The following is an 18106-nucleotide window of genomic DNA, read 5'->3' as shown; positions in this document are numbered from 1 at the left end:
TGATGCGAGCTCTTACTTTGACAGGCTGTATTCACTGCTGGGAGTTTCCTGTTGGCTTCAGAGGTTTTGCGAGCAGATTGTGCGGGATGGAAACGCGGTGTTTAAGTCTTCTACTGGTCTGTGTGCTGTCAGTGTGTCATGCTACAGCCGACAATGCCAGCGTTAAAAAGATGAAAATGCAATATACTGGAATGCCACTGCTGAAGTTTCAGATTTGGTAAGCAAACGGAATGTGCTTCCGTTTCCTGTCCGTGCGCGTGCTGATCAGTGTCATGTGTTGATGAAGCAACTATTTAATATAAACTGAAATTATGTACAATCAGTAAATGCATTAAAGTTGGATAATGTATGTTTTCTATTAGTTTGCTCTGTCTAGCTGAGCGTAATTGCCCCGTAGCCTAAGCATCATTGTGCAAAAATCATGTATTTTTATTTTATTTCTTTTTTAAATAGAATGTAACGTTAACTGAATAATTACCAATTTAGTAACGTTATATATAGTAACTTTATACATAGTGTTTTATATGACATTTAATGACTCTAAGACAACTCTCCTTGGTCTTTCAGAACAAAACAAAACAACAAAAACGCCTTTGTACCAACCCTTACGAATATTAACCATGGTTTTACTACAATAAGCATTAAGTATGAATTTTTTTTTTTTTTTTTTTTTTTTTTTTTTTTTTAGTAAAACCATAGTAGCTACAAAATTAACCATGTTTTAACTATGGTTTATTAGTAAAACCACAATAAACACAAAACTACATGTTTTACAATAATAAGTGTACTTTTGTCCCTCAACGTTTGTTGTTAGGTATGGAAGCTTGTTCTACAATAGAATAAAAAAAAAAGACTCAGTTGTGAGTCTATATCTCACAATTCTGACTTTTTTCTCAGAATTGTGAGATATAAAGAGTAAACAATTATACAATTAAGATATAAACAATTGTGAGTCAGAATTGTGAGATCAAATGTTTTACCTCTTTTTTTTTATTATTCTGTGGCAGAAACAAGCTTTCATAATTATGCGAGCATATGTGAACCAGTTTATTGGTTTATTTTTCCTCGGTGGGTCAGTTCCTTAATTCAGTGCCTCTAAATTTGCAGCGTGTCCTGAGGGTACAGGCGGGTGTTTGAAGAGTACTCTCGGGTTCTCTCCCAGAGGTACCCAGACATCCGCATCGAGGGAGAAAACTTCCTGCCACAGCCGATATACAGGTGGGTTTCTCACGCCTAAGAAATTTTGCATTGCAGACCATACAAATTCATGGTAGTATGTGACTTTAACTCATAAACTTGTCTTTTTCATTTATTTTTTAGACACATAGCTTCCTTCCTCTCGGTCTTCAAATTTGTAGTGATTGGTTTAATTATCCTGGGCAAGGACCCTTTCACATTTTTCCGTACGGAGACTCCAGGAATCTGGCTTTGGGCACAAGAGAATAAGGTCAGTGAGGGGCATTTTTGGAGTACATATCAATTTCTGTTGAAAAGTGTCACATTATATTTGGGAATATATAATTCATAGTGAGTCTCATACACTAATAATTGCGTAGTTGTGGGATTTCCCTGCCTCTGCTTTTGATATCCACCCTTCTGGTCGTTTATTTATTTATTTTTGATGTAATCGTTTTTTTTTTTTTCGTTTTTTTTTATTCCGTTTGAAATTATTCTGGATTCTGTTCTTTTCAGTTTTTAACATGTAGGTTATATATCCCAGATTAATTTAAAATTTTGTATAATTTTTGTGTACGTGCGGTTTCAGTAAAAAAAAAAAATGTTCTTCGCATTTTTAAATCAATTTGAGTACAAAAGTTAGTGATTTGTTGGTTAAAAAATGTGTACGTAGTGTTGAAAACAATGTAATAGAATTAAACCTTTAGTTCATTAATTGAATGTTTGGGAAATCTGTTATTCAGTCAGTTCTGTTTGGTGATGCTAGTGATTCAGAAAGTACAGTTCCCACGTGAAATTATGCCTACTACATGTGTTTGTGACCTCAGTTTGTTGTGTTTTTATAGATATATGCCTGCATGATGGTGTTCTTCCTCTGTAACATGATTGAAAACCAGTGTATGTCCTCTGGCGCCTTTGAAATCACACTTAATGGTAGGACTGATGATTGATTATTGATCAAAATACTGATTTCACACTACATGATGTTTAATACTAGTCATTTTTACTTTGCCTGTGTGTGTTTATGCGCTCACAGATGTGCCTGTATGGTCAAAGCTGGAGTCGGGCCACCTGCCCTCCATGCAGCAGCTGTTGCAGATTCTGGAGAACGAGATGAAGCTGAGCGTACACATGGACTCTCTCCCTCACAGACGGGCGTAAGGCTGCAGGAACTGAACAGACTGGCTGTGACTTGTGGGTAGCCTGATGGTTTTTACGCCACCATGAATATAGTGGTGCAGGGATGACGTGTTTCTGTAGGCCAAAACCCGGTCATGGGTTAGCATTTTAGCACTTCTGGTTCCATCGTCCCGAAGTCAATGGGTTTTTTGAATGTTAAAAGCCTGAAATAAGGTCTGTGGTGAACACAAGCTCAAGATATTTTCATGTTTTATTCTTCGACATAAAACACACCAGTAATACCCCACTCGTGATTTGTTTTTTTAAAAGCCTTTACGTGTCTTGAAAAAAGTGTTAGCTCACAAGTGTGGGACTACAGAGGACATTAAACGTCATCGTACAGAGCAGTAAACTCAGAATATTTTTCAAGAGCCAATTATAACTCAAATTTTCAGGGGAAATGTTTTTATTTATTATAAAGACTGAAAGAGCTGTCAGAAGCTTAATGGTGGTGACGTTGAGGTCTAGCCCACCTTTAGCTTGTATTTAGGCTCCAAAATTCATAAAAGTTTTGCTCATTTGTGAAAATTATCTTGATGCTTGATTTGTTGATCACAGAGCTTATTTTTTTTGCAATAATTCAAAACCTTATGGAAAAATCCTATTGGGTTTTTGTCTAAGGAACCAGGGTGACGCTGACTGCCAGGTTGATCTACAAAAATCCATTATCCCTGCACCACTCTATTAAGATTAAAGATCTTTGAATGTGTCCAAAATAATACATTGTGATTTTAAAGTCACTATGAAATCAAAATTGACAATTCTTTTTTTAACGGAATATTGCAGTATTTATTATAAGTTATTTATCCGTGGACATGATTTTCTTTTTTAATTCATGTGCCCTCCTAATCTTTAATCAAACAGGGTTCGTACGGTCATGAAAAACCTGGAAAAGTCATGGAATTTTAAAATGGCAATTTCCAGGCCTGGAAAAGTTTTGGAAAATGAATAAACTCAGAAAGTTTTGGAAAAGTCATGGAAATTTGTTTTTCAAAATATCCGTGTACTTGAATTTGTTTAATTAATAATATTGGTGAAACAAATTGCAATACTTTTTTCGTTAGAGTGATCACTCGAATCACGTGACTCACTTGCGGCGGATTTTGATTGTAGGTGGGCCTCCAGAAAACTAGATGGGCCAAAAGAAATGGGTTCCCCTTCATGTCCGTTTCAGCGCTTTTCTGCGGCACTGAGGACAGCGACTAAGTAGCCATACCTGTGTGGCTCTTGTGTCGCTGTCCTCAGCTCAGTGCTTCAAATGAAAATAAGCTGCTTTGCGTTTTCATATTAGCTATAGGCTAGCTACCGTCTGGATGCGCCTTTCCATTACAGATTTGAGCAAAACAATTCTGAGAAATAAAGTCGCAATTATTATTATTTATTTATTATTCAGTGGCGGAAACAAGCTTCCATACCCGCCCGCAAGGAGTTCATTATCCTATGGATTTACGTTAATAAATGTCTAAGGAGTTGTCAGGGTTTGACATTATTTGTGTTACTGTGCCAGCATATTTGAATAAATATTTATTTTGTATTAAAACATTGCTCGTTCATTTATTTTATTCAAGATATGGGGTGGTAAATTTGAACATGGATTTTTATTCTTATTTTACATGTATACACAGACATTTTATGGAACATTATGTCATGAATATTTACCTTTAAGTCATGGAAAAGTCATGGAAATTTAATGGTAAAAATGTGTACGAACCCTGATCAAAATAACTTGCAGCGACATCTCTGATGATGTGTTTACTGGCAAGTATATATATATATATATATATATATATATATATATATATATATATATATATATATATATATATATTTTTTTTTTTTTGAACAGTTTTCACTCAGATATACATCACAACAGGGACGAAAAGACTATCGCAACTTCCATTTCATGCTGACTTTAAGAACATTCTGTTAATTCAGAGCTCCAGCTTGTTTGAACCTCATACAACACACTTTTATCTTTTTCCCCTCTTTATAACTTTTTCTCCAGGTGTGTGATGTGAGTCACTGGTGTGTGAGACGGCATTAATGAAGGTTTGCACTGAAAGCAGTGTGTCTGCTAGTGCAGGCTGGATGTCCAGTCCCTCTCGCTGCTCCACGAGTCTCCTGAACACACAACCGCTCTGCAGTCTTCGGCCTATAAGAACATGTGCTGTTAAAGTGGATCAAACTGGTGTCAAATACAGTGTTTTACCTGTTTTCAGGTGTATGCAGTAGACTGCCGTATTAATTACTGAAATCAGTTTTCAAAGTATTGCCGTTCAAAGTATTTGCATTCATTGGGAAATTCAACCTCTTTGTAATGTGTTCAGAACTACAAACTGTATTTGATTTTGCTCACTCATTTTATTTACCCTTTCATCTCTCTTTATATGATCATGCCAATTTATTCATTCCACTCTGATGTTAATGCTGATTGCAATGTATGTTCTAGACAACGGTATTCATTAAAAGACAGTTCTGTAAATGTGTCCAATAACTAAATGTATAATCAAGGATGTACTTTGATACATTTTGATTTGATCATATTTAATATTTGTTTATACTGTGTTTTGAATAAAGTCAATCAATGATGGATGTGTAAACAATTGGTACCTTTTTTTTCTTGAAACTGTTGCCTTCCACAAGAGGACGCTCGGTGGTTCAGGAGGCCGAATCCACCTTTGATCGGCATTTATTTTTTCAGGATGTATTTTAATTCCCTTTACTGGAGACATTTGTGCATTAAGCGGTTAAATATTTTAAACCTATTAATTATAAGGTTTGCCATCCGAAACACAAATGGAAATACTACAGCGATTGAATAAAACGAGTATCTAGTTAGGTTAGAAACGGCTGTGATTGGTTCATATTAAAGAGCGATGAGAAAAGTAACAGATACCACATGAAAAAGCGGCTATCACATGAACGGCTTTTTCGAGGAAGATTGCATGTATCTTATTTTTATTATTATTATTATTATTATATATTAGTTATATAATATCACCAATTTCTTTCCATGTAAATCTATTTTAAACCATGCCAGTAAAGCGAATTGTGACTTGTAACTTTTAGGGGACCATTATGGCGCCTGCTGTTCTGTTTATTCAAACAGTGAGTGTGGTCACATCACATGGTTTGCGATCGATGCATGCGAAGGAAGTTGTGTAGAGAATACACGTGTTGTGAATCGCGATTTAACAATCATTTTTGTTGAAGTTTTTGTAATGAATTTATAATGTAAAAGTCTTTCAGCAGATTAAAGTACTGAAATAACATTCGTGTTCAGGCTGCGCGAGGTAAACATGACCCTGAGGAATAGTTCATTTTGAAATATCTGTGCCATCACTGCAGTCATGTTACTTTAAATTTCTTCATGCAGTGTAACGTTACCGAGATATCGTATTTACTGTTATAATTTTTAGTGCCGATACAAAATATCTTGGTAAATGCTCTTTAGAGCGGAGGCACAGCGTACACGTTGATAGTCATGTGTTGAGTCTAGGTGTGTTTTGGAAGAGTAATGGATGGGGATCCAGCAGAGATGAATATTCCACAATCATCAAGTATTGAAGTAAAGGATGATATGGATACCAGAAGTGAAAGTGAGAATCAGCCAGCAGGAGATGCTTTGGTGGACATCAGCTTTTGCGGATCCACTCCTCTGTTGTGGAAGGTGTCGGACATGAAACGGTGCAGGTCTGTGGGTGTGACCGGGGCTCTGGTGGGCTCTCTGGCCCGTCAGCCTCGGCAGAACGTACGGCTGGGACGACCTCTGGAGCTCCTGCAGGAGGAGGCGCTGCTGCTGGAGGAGACGAGCACTGGTGTCGCTTCACTGCACACTCAGGTGTCACACAGCCACAGAATACAAACATCTATCTATCTATCTATCTATCTATCTATCTATCTATCTATCTATCTATCTAAGAAAACTTTTACTGAAGATAATTTTGCAGTTTCATCAGGCAGACGTAAACTTCAAGTCTCCCAAGGAGTTCATTGGGCGCCCCGTTTACAGTTACGAAGATCACAGCAGTTATTACCCTTCACCAAGGTCTAAGCTATTCCTTGCTTCAGGTTGAATGATTCCCATTGGCTAAGAAATAGATGAACATAGTAATTTTCCACATATACAGATTGACGGAAGCATATCTCCATCGATTATGCAGCTGACACTCGGACCCTGAAGTTAGGCACGTCGTGACCTTCCAGGTCACAGATTTGGGTTGCTGGGCGCCAGCATGTCCAGAACAACAACTCAGTCAATCTCCAATAATGCCAGTGGTTCCTTAACCTGTAACCAAGAAGACTAACACACACACCGACACACAGCTTCTTCGAGGTTGGATTTGGCCAGGCTCTAACTATAAACAGGAGAGTCTTCTCAAAACATCAAGATAATACATTCTTTCTCAAGGAAATTACACTTTAATCTAACACGGTAAAGTAAAGACTTTAGCTACGAAATGGTCACTCAAACTATTGATTCCAGTGACCCTTACATGTTTTAACACATGTTGAAGACCTTTCTCAAACAAAACAAGTCCATATTTGATTTCTGGAAGCCGGGCTAAATAAGCAAGCACTGTTACTGCATTTAGGTATCAAATACAGACATTAAAGAATACATGAAAAGAACATTTCAGTAATCACACTGGTAACTTCAATAACAAAGTAAAATCTCATAAGCTTAGAGAAGTCATTCAACTCATGTGATGTTTAGAAGGAAAAATATTGATTAATACCTTGATTATAATCACTCATTAGATATACATTTATGCAGCATTGGATTCTAAAATCCATCCCCTTCACTATCTATCTATCTATCTATCTATCTATCTATCTATCTATCTATCTATCTATCTATCTATCTATCTATCTATCTGTCTATCTGTCTGTCTGTCTGTCTCTCTGTCTGTTTTTTGATAGTATCTATTTGTCTGTGACTTATGTGAGTGTATGTCAAGTCAAGTTTATTTGTATAGCGCTTTTCACAATACAGATTGTATCAAAGCAGCTTCACAGTATTAAATTAAAATAATACAACAAAGTTTGTTTCAAGAGGAATTTATTGATTGATAAAATTAGATTACAGTTTTTCTCAGTCGCTTTGGTGCATTTCTCACATCACTATTTACATTTGCACAACAGTTAATGCAGTTCTCAAAACAATTAGTACAAACTGCAAAACATAGTTGATAACCTGCAAAAGCGTGTCACTTGCTCAAAATGGATAGCTCATTCCTCAAAAGCAAGTATTTATGTCAATGAAAGTGTCAGTGTCATCAAGATGAAAAGTCCTGACACCATTGTTTATGAACAAGATAGTCAAATGGCTTTGTCATGTTTTCATTATGACAGTTTACTCTGTAAATGTTTTCCAATGCAAAAAAGTCAGATCTTGGTGACACTACCTGAAAATGCTCAAGACAGCACTATATACTATTTGCACAGCCATCTGGAAAATACAGTAAAGTTACACATTACTGTATTTAGTGAGGTAACTGAGTACAAGACACTGAATATGTATGTTTCACATTTTTACTGCATATGCTCTTTGCAATTCTAATTTGTTCACAGCATTGTGCGAAAGAACAAATACACCCTTATTTACAACAAACATAAACTCCCTTTGGGTAGAGCTGTGCAACACTGTAAACAATACTGCAGTACATACTGGAACTGAACATACAACATACATAGTACTGTAATCATTCATGCACATCCAGACGTTCCTCTCTGTCTATGCTGAAAGCTGAAATTCACCTGAGAGAAATTTTTCAATTTAGGAGACATTTTCAGAAAAGAAAAAAAAAGATAAATTTTTTTTTTTTTTTTTGCTTGACAGATTTTGACAACAAGTTCAACATTTTTGTATGTAATGACTCAAGCAATGAAATGAGGACTATTAGTTTTATATGGAATGACTATTCAGCATTGACAAGTATAGTTAATTTTGACTGACATGACATAAGCAAATGATAATGTTATAAAACAGCAGAGAGTTGTATGAAAGCAATTGATGCATGTCCAAAAGCATTTGCAATTTGTTGGAAGGAATGAGAAACTGCTACTATGATGTGCACAAATGACAAAATGTTGTGGAGGTTGAACTAACTGTTGTGCAAATGTAAATAGTGATGTGAGAAATGCACCAAAGCGACTGAGAAAAACTGTAAATATCCCCAAAATATCCCCAACTGAGCAAGCCAAAGGCAACAGTGGCAAGGAACCGAAAAACTCCATCAAGTGACCTAATGGTGTCCTAAAACTCCATCAGGTGACCTAATGGAGAAAAAAAAAACCATGGGAGAACCCAGGCTCAGTCGGGGGCCAGTTCTCCTCTGGCATTTATGAGCTAGAGGCCGGATTGTAGTTTGAACTGTAGGATTATATGAATGCCTGGCTGAAGAAATGCGACTTTAATCTAGTTTTAAACTGGGAGAGCGAGTCTGAGCAACGAACAGTATCAGGAAGACTATTCCAGAGTTTTGGAGCCAAATGTGAAAATGCTCTCCCTCCTTTGGTGGTTCTGGATATCCTAGGTATGACCAAAAGCCTTGAATTTAGTGATCTTAAAGAGCGCGATGGATTATAGGGTGATAGAAGATCCGTTAAATAGACTGGAGCTAAGCCGTTTAGGGCTTTATAAGTCAGTAGCAATACCTTGTAATTAATACGGAACTTTATAGGTAACCAATGCAGTGATGATAAAATCGGTGTGATATGTATGTGATATGATTTTCATCAGGATTGTGGAGATGCAGAGATGCATTCAGAGGCTGTGAGGCAGTATGAGGCAGGTCTGGAGAGCAGTTATAAGGAGCAGTGTGCTCTAGCCCTGGAGGATAAGAAGACAGTGCTGAAGAAAATCATCAATGAGAAAGAGAACGGTGAGTGAGAGGCGCATACCTCATTACATATCCATATCACTTCGCCTGTTCGACAAATGATTTCAGTTATTTAAAAAGTCCTAACAACCTACAACAGCAAAGGAACCAAAACCCACTTCGACACTGACCAAGCACATATAGTGAACAATAGGTTAAAAACGACAAATTATTTCCATGTTTTTTTTGCCACAAAGTTATGTTTTATTATGTACGGTAGACATGTGCCGGTATTCGGTAATGCGATAAATCGCGGTAATGAATATGCACGATATTGTTATCGCGGGCACTTCAAAATACCGTGAAAAATAATAGATCCGAATTTAGATTTTTAGAACGCGCATTATAGCTTATTTTCCATCAACCGCATAAACAAACACTGCATATGCTGCGCGAAACACGTGCGCACTCTGATGTAAACAATCGCCACGTGTATAATAAGCATGCGGCCGGTGCGCACTTCTAGTCTAATGTAAACAGTCCTCACATGGAGAAGCAGCATGGCGGAAGGAGGAATGCCGCCGCCTACAGTCTATGGCCGCCGCCGATCTATCCGGATCCATCCCGCTTCTAAAAGCAGAGCTGCCATCTCGACGCATTCAGCGCGAGACTCCTCACACGCTCACGCCACACATCCGTTTTCTCACGCAGAGAAAAATCGCGGAGCAAAGAAGACACGAAGACCGTCAAACAAGACAGAGCAGGTTACTTTTGATATGAAACAGGAGAACAATTGTGTCACAGAACGTTACATTAAACTATTTAATGACCAGCAGCATGTTAGATGACTAAAACATATAGATAAAGAGGAGTATTTTGCTGAATATGTGCACTGCACTTTTTTACATATTTATTATATTTTTACTTGTGTCATTACATAATTGTTATTATAATGAAAACCACATTATATTTGATTTAATTAGTTATTTGTAACCTTTAATAATACCAGCTGATAGGGCTCTATATGGTTACATAGCATTATGTGATTTTTTTTTTTTCATTGAGAAAAAAATAACATGTGGGCTATCTACTGTAGCCTTCCTAATATTTATCCAAAATAAGTCAATATTGAATCAAGATTTAAATCAAATCCCAAGTATTGAATTGAAATCGTTAAATTTGTGTTAAGCAATACAAACAGTAGCCTACCAGTCATTGTACCATGTAATCATTGTAACATGTTGTCACTAAACTTAATAAAATTCAGTTTAGTTACCAAATGTTTTGACAATCACAATTACACCTTGTGATGCAAGTTTTATTTTATTTTTTACATCCCCCCCAAATCCATCTGTTTCTCATGTGCAATTAAAATATCGTGATAATACCGTATACCGTGATAAAAGATCACTCAATTAATCGCAGCATGAAAATGTGATACCGGCACATGCCTAATGTACGGAAAGCAAAAACAGAGAGTATGTGCTTTCCGTACATAAAAAAATGAGAGTCTCCCGCTCTCCCACTCAAACGCACACACACACATACAGTACGGGCACACACTCGCAAAGAAACGTGTTGTCAGTGCTGCTTCGATGATTTTATCAGTAAAATAGTTTAGCAACTTAAAATCTACATGACATTTTGTCATTAGTGAGGTAATAAGGGCTCTGTTATTGAAGCAGATAAACTTACAGTTTAGCTATTAGTAGAGACACTGCTGCCGAACACTGTTGAGAGACGCACAGACTCGGGTAATTCACACACTTTATCTCTTTCTCTCTCTAATGATTGCATTAATAACTGCATTAGTCTGTTATCAATGGCTCAAGCCTCTGTTACTAGCTTTAAAATTATGTTTTGGAATGACTAGCAATGGAGGCATGGGATGAGATGCGTAAGAAATCAGTCCTACACACAAGTCAAGTCAAGTCACCTTTATTTATATAGCGCTTTTTACAATACAGATTGTTTCAAAGCAGCTTTACAGAGATAACAGGAAAATAATGCAACAAAGTTTATTTTTTGAAAAAAATAGCGTCACTGCACACCTGTGTTTTAAGGACAAAAATGTCTTGAAATACAACATCTGAACAATGTCTTTTGGTGTGGTACTGGTAACCATACAAGCGGAATAATTGACAACAGGCCATTCAATTATTAGAAAATAATGCACACCCCATTCAAAGGCCCGTCGTCAATTATTCCTTACATATGAATGTTCCGGGTTCAGTAAGTTAACATTTGCTGCAGAATTTGTGGTTCTGTTGATTAGCACAGAGAAGAATTATAACTTGTTAAAATTTGTTTTTAAAAAAGTGCAGTTACAGTTGAAGTTTAAGGGGCTTAAAATAAATGTGAAAATGTTTTTTTAACTACAATTCACTTTTTAATAATTAGCACTTTTCACTACACATATGGTTTCAAATTAGATGTGAAGATTTAATAAGATAAATAAGATTGTAATCATTTCTGTGTAATGTAATATTTTGAGATTCATTAAAACCTTTTTAGTAAAAGTTGATTGATCAGCTGACAAGCGAATAGTAGTACATTACCAGGATACTGCAAATAATGCTCTTGACCTATTTGTATTTCCTAACTGTTATAATTGCTCCAAGCCTCACAAATTTAAAAAATCGTTTTTTTTTTTTTTAAGTTTAATTTAAGGCATCAAAACTTGAAACATCAGAAGAAAAGTATTGGACATTTGACAGTTTTTCCCACAACTGTGTTAAAATATTAAAAACAAAAACACCCTCGGGGCTCAACACTAATCCCCTGCCTCAAAATTATATGAATAAATAAAAAATATTGTTTTTGACCCATGTAACCTTGTATTCTAACAAATAAGGGTAAGACACCAGTGAAATTGTACAATTCTTGATTGCAATTTTGATACCACAGCAAAAACAACTAGCCAAACTAATATAAATATTCAAACATTAAAGGCAAGTAAACAGACAGTAATAAAAATAAGAACAAAAAAATTCAATAAATGAATTACATGCATTAGCTCTAATACATGCAACAGTACAAAAACAAGACAGTAATTGAGTAAAGTTATTAAATGTAAAATAACACTGCATGATCTTCACTGTATAAATGAAATGTAGATTAATCTTTATTAAAGCCACATAAGTTATTCAGTCAAGAGCAGGGTGATTCCCCAATCCCCCCAAAATTTTGACATAATATTGTGTTTTTGTTCGTTCAAGCATGATAAGAGCCCTGATACTGTTTACAATGTGCCAATGATATTTGACTCTTCCTGATCCCACAGCCACAGATGACTCCGGCAATGTAATTAGAGACCGTCTTAATGCATTGGACCAGGCTTTCCGCTTTCCGTGGCCGGCCATGGCGGTCCAGCTCTGTACTGCCCGTGCCGGCTTCAGCCACTGTCCAGAGGAACGCAGTTTCCTTTCCACTGATTGGCCGGTGCCTAGAGATGAACGCTTGAACACTAGATTCTGTGTATACAGGGATCTGAGAAATAAAGGCTTCTACCTGACCTCCGCAGGGAAGTTTGGAGGAGATTTCCTGGTATATCCAGGTATGTTTATGACAAAGGCAAATGTATTTTTTTTTATGGAAGCTTCTTTCCACTTGAGAATAAAAAAAAAAACTGAATTATGAGATATAAACTCACAATTGTGATATAAATTCAGAATTGTGAGAAAAAAACTCACTGAGAGATGTTAACTCGTGGTTGCGAAATATAAACTCGCAATTACCTTTTTTTTATTTTGTGAGAGATGTGAACGCAGAATTGCGAAATGTAAACCCGGAATTGTGAGGGGGAAAAAAGGCAGAATTGCGAGGCATATACTCGGAATTGTGAGGAAAATGCCAGAATTGCGATATGTAAACTCAGAATTGTGAGGAAAATGCCAGAATTGCGATATGTAAACTCAGAATTGTGAGAAAAAAAGTCAGAATTGCGTGATGTAAATTTGGAATTGTGAGAAAAAAGTTAGAATTGCGAGGTATAAACTCAGAATTGTGAGAAAAAAGTCAGAATTGCGAGATGTAAACTCAGAATTGTGAGGAAAAAAGCCAGAATTGCGAGATGTAAACTCAGAATTGTTTGGGGAAAAAAAGAATTACGACATGTAAAGTCGGAATTGTGAGATATAACTCGCAATTCTGAGGGAAAAAGTCACAATTGTGAGCTAAAATTATTATTTATTTTTTTATTATGGAAACAAGCTTCCATCATTTTTTCATTGAATACAGAACATAAGTATTTTCAGTGCAGCTTAATAGTTAAGATCTTATTATTGTCTTTTTGCAGGAGATCCTCTGCGTTTCCATGCTCATTTCATTGCATTATGTATTTCCATGGATGAAGAGCTACCTCTCTGTGATATTCTAGCTATAGCTCGTCTGGGCTCTAATGTGAAGAAAACAGTGTTGCTTTGCTCTCCGCAGAGCCGTAGTGAGACTGGGAAGGATGAGAGTGTGGAGGGTGATGTGGTGTATTCATCGCTGCAGTGGAGTTCTATGGTGTAACTACACAAATAATGCTTTTTTGTTGTTGTTTCATCTATTTTTTATAGTTCATAGATGATGTGGTGCTATTGGAAACTCGGCGTGTCTTCTGATGTGTATGTGTGTGTGAGATAAATTCTAATGACTGAATTCTGCTGGGCTACTAAATGTGCATGACCAGCTATGCAGAGGGAAGATATTCCAATATCATCTAATAAATATCTTTAAAATGATATGAAGGGGTTGAGTCTATTTATTTATAATATTGGTTTCCATTGTTACTCAGTTTAAACCTCACAAGCATTACAAATCTACTGATAAAGTGAGGTGACAAATATACTATGAGGCTCATAGTATGTTATGCTACAAAGCTTCATTCCTGTTATGCAGGAATACTTGTTGAACTCTAACTTTTGAAAAATGAATTAATAAAGTAAATATTGAAACTTAATATAACAAATATTGTTTTAAATATTTTGATTGAACAAACATTTTGGTAGCACTTTATAATAAGATCCCATTAGTTAATGCACTAACATTAAACAATACATTTGTTACAGTATTCATCTTTATTAATGTAGTTATTAACAAGTGGTATTTTTACTGTATTCTGCTAGTACCAAAATGGTGAAAATATCATTTAATTTTAATTAAGGACAACTAATATTATTTACATTTATTTTAAATTTGTAATTTTAACATTTTATCCAACGTGATGATATATATCAAATGCAATATGGTGGAGACGTTAAATTTACTGCATTATGGGAGTCTGTCAAGTCCCATTGAGAATATTTTTAAGTGCAAAACACTGTCATCTGGTGGTATGATGAGGACATTAAAATGTACGTAACAGCTTATTTTGATGTTGTTCACCCATATGGCTGTTATTAGATAACAGAATTCAAATAATGATTTATATTTAAAATAAATTAACAAATAAATTAAATATGGGGAATGTGAAAAATGCAAAGAGGCAGTAACAGTGGCGCGTTATGAAGTCTCGCGAGACAGAGACGAAGACAGGGTGAGATCAAGTCGCAGACGGAGGAAGGCAAGAAAAAGAGGAAGATCTTGACAAACTAATAAAACCCATTAAAATGTCGGGACGGTCCGTGCGGGCGGAGACACGCAGCCGTGCTAAAGATGATATCAAAAAAGTGATGGCGGCAATTGAAAGGGTCCGTCGGTGGTAAGTTATCTGTTCGAAGAGGGAGACAAGTTTCTTTTCTTCTACGTTACAAAAATAAACTTCAGAGTGGCGGGGAGAGTGGCGTCATTCAGTAACATGACAGACAAGCAAGGCAACCAATGGGCTTCACTGTATACTGTGGGTGGGCGTGTCAGTCATTGAAGTGGCAATGGGGATTGTACAATGCTGGTGATGTTCGGAATGTCTGAAATGTAAAAATTAGCATTTTTACATATACATTACAGGACGTGAATGAAACGTATATGCGTGAATCTCATGAAACCTGCCAAGAATTAGAATACAATTCAATTAAGCCCTTGCCGTAATGAAAAAGAAAATAATCATTACTGTCATGGTAAAATATTTGCATTTATTTATTGTACTGCCTTTGTTTAAATAATTGTTTTATTGTATTATGGTAATAATTACTGTGAATTACATTATTTAATGAGAACTACCACTGAGAATAATAAAAATACACACACAAAAAACTATCTAGGGGCATTTCTTTACTGAGAAGCTGTAAACACAATGGTCCTAAAATTGGTTTTATCCTCTTTATGTAAAATATGATGTAATGGGGAAAATGTGACCTGGGCTTGTTTATGTGAGGTTAACCTGTAAAATGTTTGTCCTTTTAGGGAAAAAAAGTGGGTTACAGTGGGAGACACATCATTACGAATATTCAAATGGGTCCCTGTCACAGAAACCAAACAGGTGTGTGTATCATATCATCTTGAGTCCAGCTCCCAGATATATAAATATAGTCTTCATGTTCAAAATGTCTTTTTTCTTTCTCGTAGATATACAAACCTAAAGTGGCAAGGACTGCAGTGAGGAAACTGAAGGGCTTTCCTACAGATGTAGTGTTGGAAAATGCCCGTTCCGTGTTACTGGATTTTCAGGGTAATACAGGTTATGTTTATATCAGACACAAGGAGGCTAATATTTCCTGCGTAAACAATTCAGAACATCCTCTATTTAATGTAACGCAAAACTGGGCTGTGTTGCTATACTCTAGTTACTTAAATGACCTTGTACCTTGACAATGTTGTTTGCATACCTATTTTAACATGCTTTTTATGCTGAAGTATATAAACATAATTTACATATTTCTTCAGAAGACTGCACACAAATATGTTTTTGGTTTATTCTCCTAAACAGATGACAACAGTAACCAGAGTTTCCTATCAGATGCCTATCAGTCTAATACAAAAGTGGACAGCAGCAGCAACTCCAGTCCACAGCATGTGAGTGAGGCAGTGAGCCCTTCCCAGCCACCGTACTTCCGTACAGAGGATTCCCAGCCGCCCACCCTGGGACAGGAGACAATGGAGGCCGAGAGAGGTTAGAAATACTGTAGTTTACTGTATTACAATACAATAATATAATGCAATGATATATTTTATTTAAATACCCATATGTTTAGCAATAACAACAATCTGTTTTGTTTTTTTGCATTACTGTATTGAGAATTTGCAATTGTTATGAATTGTTATGAAAATAATGCATTGGGGGTAATGCATTATTTTCATAACAATTGCAAATTCTCAATACAGTAATGCAAAAAGTGAGATCATTAAAGATAATTAAATGTATTATTCTTTCTTTTAATTTTGGGATGAAATAAGACTTGACAAGTTTTGTGAAATTCACAAAAGTATCTAATGATTATGCATCCTTCATTTCACATTGCATACTAGTATTTTACTTTGCTTTTCATGATCAACCCCCATATTTAGAGACATCAACAACCAGCAGTGAGGTCACGGATGAGCCCCCAACTCTAATTAAAGAAGATGTGTTGTCTCTCTCTACTCAGGTAACATCCAATAGTCTTCATATAAATACTCAATTAAAAAATATATGATATATTGTAGATATTATGAATGCATGCCGTGTGTGACATTACTGTTTTTCATAGGAGGAAGAGGAGTTGATTGGAGCCCCACCGCTTAAAAGAGTTTGCACTGAGCAAAACTCAACTCTTAGTTAGCACTATTATGCTGAACATCACAGGTCAAAAGTATGGAATACATTTCGAAAGAGACTAAATTGTACATTTAAGAGATGTTTTACAGCCTGCCAAATGCCTGAAATTCACTTTTGTGATCAAGAAACAAGCTTGAAATTGTTTTTTTGTTGTTTTTTTTTGCACATAAAAAGATTTTACTTGGGTCTTTTCAGGTATTTTCTTATGAAGGTTTATATTACATCTTGAAAATAAATTGTTTAATTGCATGTTTCTTAATCTAAATTGAGAAAGAACTTTATCCGTATAATACATGTGAGTCTGCATGGAGTGATGATTGGTATATACAGTATGACAAAACAGTTGAATTTTAAACACTTTAATTTGATTTGTGTTTGCGGCGTCCTTATAGATTATACAAATAACTTTGATTGGCTTGTTTTACTTTGCTTCATTGTAAAAATACTTAAATGCATGCAGTTTATGGCAATTTTAAATAAGTGTTAAACTCAGTGTTATCTATTTCTTAATTTGTTATTGTTCATTGTACTGCATCCAATTACTGAACTTTGTTTTTATTTTTTAAAGGAATGCTTATATTTTATAAATGGTAAGGTAACTTACAGATTTGTATTTTAAATATAAAGACTTCCACTTTCCATTGTCTTTTAAGTATTTTTCAAATAAAAAAGAAATATGTTTGTATGATCCATAAATTGGTAAAAATGTACCTGGACTTCTTCACCAGAGATGGAAATAAAACCACTTTGGATTCATTTGATTATTTTCATATCAAATCATAATTTTTAAGGCGATTCCCCAATATTGGTTCCAAATAATGATAAAAAAATGTCAATAGACTGATTAGGGTTTAAATTTTGTGTTATATGAATGCTTGAGACAATGCTTTATTATTTCATGTTACCTTGAAAATATATATATATATAAGACGACATTGTCTCCATTGCCAAGACTGGATTAACATATTAATCAAGGCTGTCTCTTTAATTGGATCATAAGTGTCGTGTGCACGCTCTATTGTCTATTGCTCTATTTAAATTCTATAACAGCTGCCCCTTTCAGCTAAACGCTAGGCCTCATAATTTATATTCTTACAAAAATAAAATGTCCTTAATTGAAGCAAAAGTACATGAGTCATATTGCCATTTTGAAATTATCTATGAATTTACCACAAACTGACCTCTAGCCACGCTTCCAAACACGCCTTGTATTTATGATTGGAGGGGTGTTCCTTTGACAAAAGGTGGA

General features: G+C 35.6%; 3 protein-coding genes across 3 annotated transcripts; all 3 read left to right on the top strand.

The window, feature by feature from the left end:
• The first annotated feature begins 20 nt into the window (after window positions 1-20).
• Window positions 21-4945, top strand: selenot1b (selenoprotein T, 1b). The gene is made up of 6 exons (XM_082183114.1): window positions 21-217; window positions 1108-1218; window positions 1321-1447; window positions 2022-2109; window positions 2213-2370; window positions 4361-4945. Exons 1-5 carry the CDS (start codon window positions 87-89, stop codon window positions 2335-2337), a joined length of 582 nt encoding a protein of 193 aa, XP_082039240.1. The 5' UTR covers window positions 21-86; the 3' UTR covers window positions 2338-2370; window positions 4361-4945.
• Window positions 4946-5333: 388 nt separating this feature from the next.
• Window positions 5334-14869, top strand: tsen34 (TSEN34 tRNA splicing endonuclease subunit). Its single transcript, XM_082183086.1, has 4 exons — window positions 5334-6196; window positions 9101-9242; window positions 12463-12735; window positions 13477-14869. The coding sequence occupies exons 1-4, from the start codon at window positions 5873-5875 to the stop codon at window positions 13692-13694; spliced, it is 957 nt and encodes a 318-aa protein (XP_082039212.1). The 5' UTR covers window positions 5334-5872; the 3' UTR covers window positions 13695-14869.
• Window positions 14734-17618, top strand: bcl7bb (BAF chromatin remodeling complex subunit BCL7B b). The gene is made up of 6 exons (XM_082183120.1): window positions 14734-14865; window positions 15507-15582; window positions 15669-15771; window positions 16030-16212; window positions 16608-16687; window positions 16790-17618. The coding sequence occupies exons 1-6, from the start codon at window positions 14774-14776 to the stop codon at window positions 16859-16861; spliced, it is 606 nt and encodes a 201-aa protein (XP_082039246.1). The 5' UTR covers window positions 14734-14773; the 3' UTR covers window positions 16862-17618.
• The last annotated feature ends 488 nt before the right edge of the window (window positions 17619-18106 follow it).

The sequence above is a fragment of the Leuciscus leuciscus genome (genome assembly GCF_965113295.1).
Source record: "Leuciscus leuciscus genome assembly, chromosome: 10".
NCBI lineage: Eukaryota > Metazoa > Chordata > Actinopteri > Cypriniformes > Leuciscidae > Leuciscus > Leuciscus leuciscus.
Note: the sequence above shows the minus strand (reverse complement) of the source record. Positions and strands in the feature narration are given on the sequence as shown.

What these genes read in the sequence shown, in the direction of transcription:
- bcl7bb (XM_082183120.1), top strand. Translation starts at nt 14,774, where the DNA reads ATGTCGGGACGGTCCGTGCGGGCGGAGACACGCAGCCGTGCTAAAGAT. An exon ending in CTGTCACAGAAACCAAACAG is followed by an intron (nt 15,583 to 15,668) that starts GTGTGTGTATCA and finishes TCTTTCTCGTAG; the next exon opens with ATATACAAACCTAAAGTGGC. An exon ending in CGTGTTACTGGATTTTCAGG is followed by an intron (nt 15,772 to 16,029) that starts GTAATACAGGTT and finishes TCTCCTAAACAG; the next exon opens with ATGACAACAGTAACCAGAGT.
- tsen34 (XM_082183086.1), top strand. Translation starts at nt 5,873, where the DNA reads ATGGATGGGGATCCAGCAGAGATGAATATTCCACAATCATCAAGTATT. An exon ending in TCGCTTCACTGCACACTCAG is followed by an intron (nt 6,197 to 9,100) that starts GTGTCACACAGC and finishes GATTTTCATCAG; the next exon opens with GATTGTGGAGATGCAGAGAT. An exon ending in AGATTTCCTGGTATATCCAG is followed by an intron (nt 12,736 to 13,476) that starts GTATGTTTATGA and finishes GTCTTTTTGCAG; the next exon opens with GAGATCCTCTGCGTTTCCAT.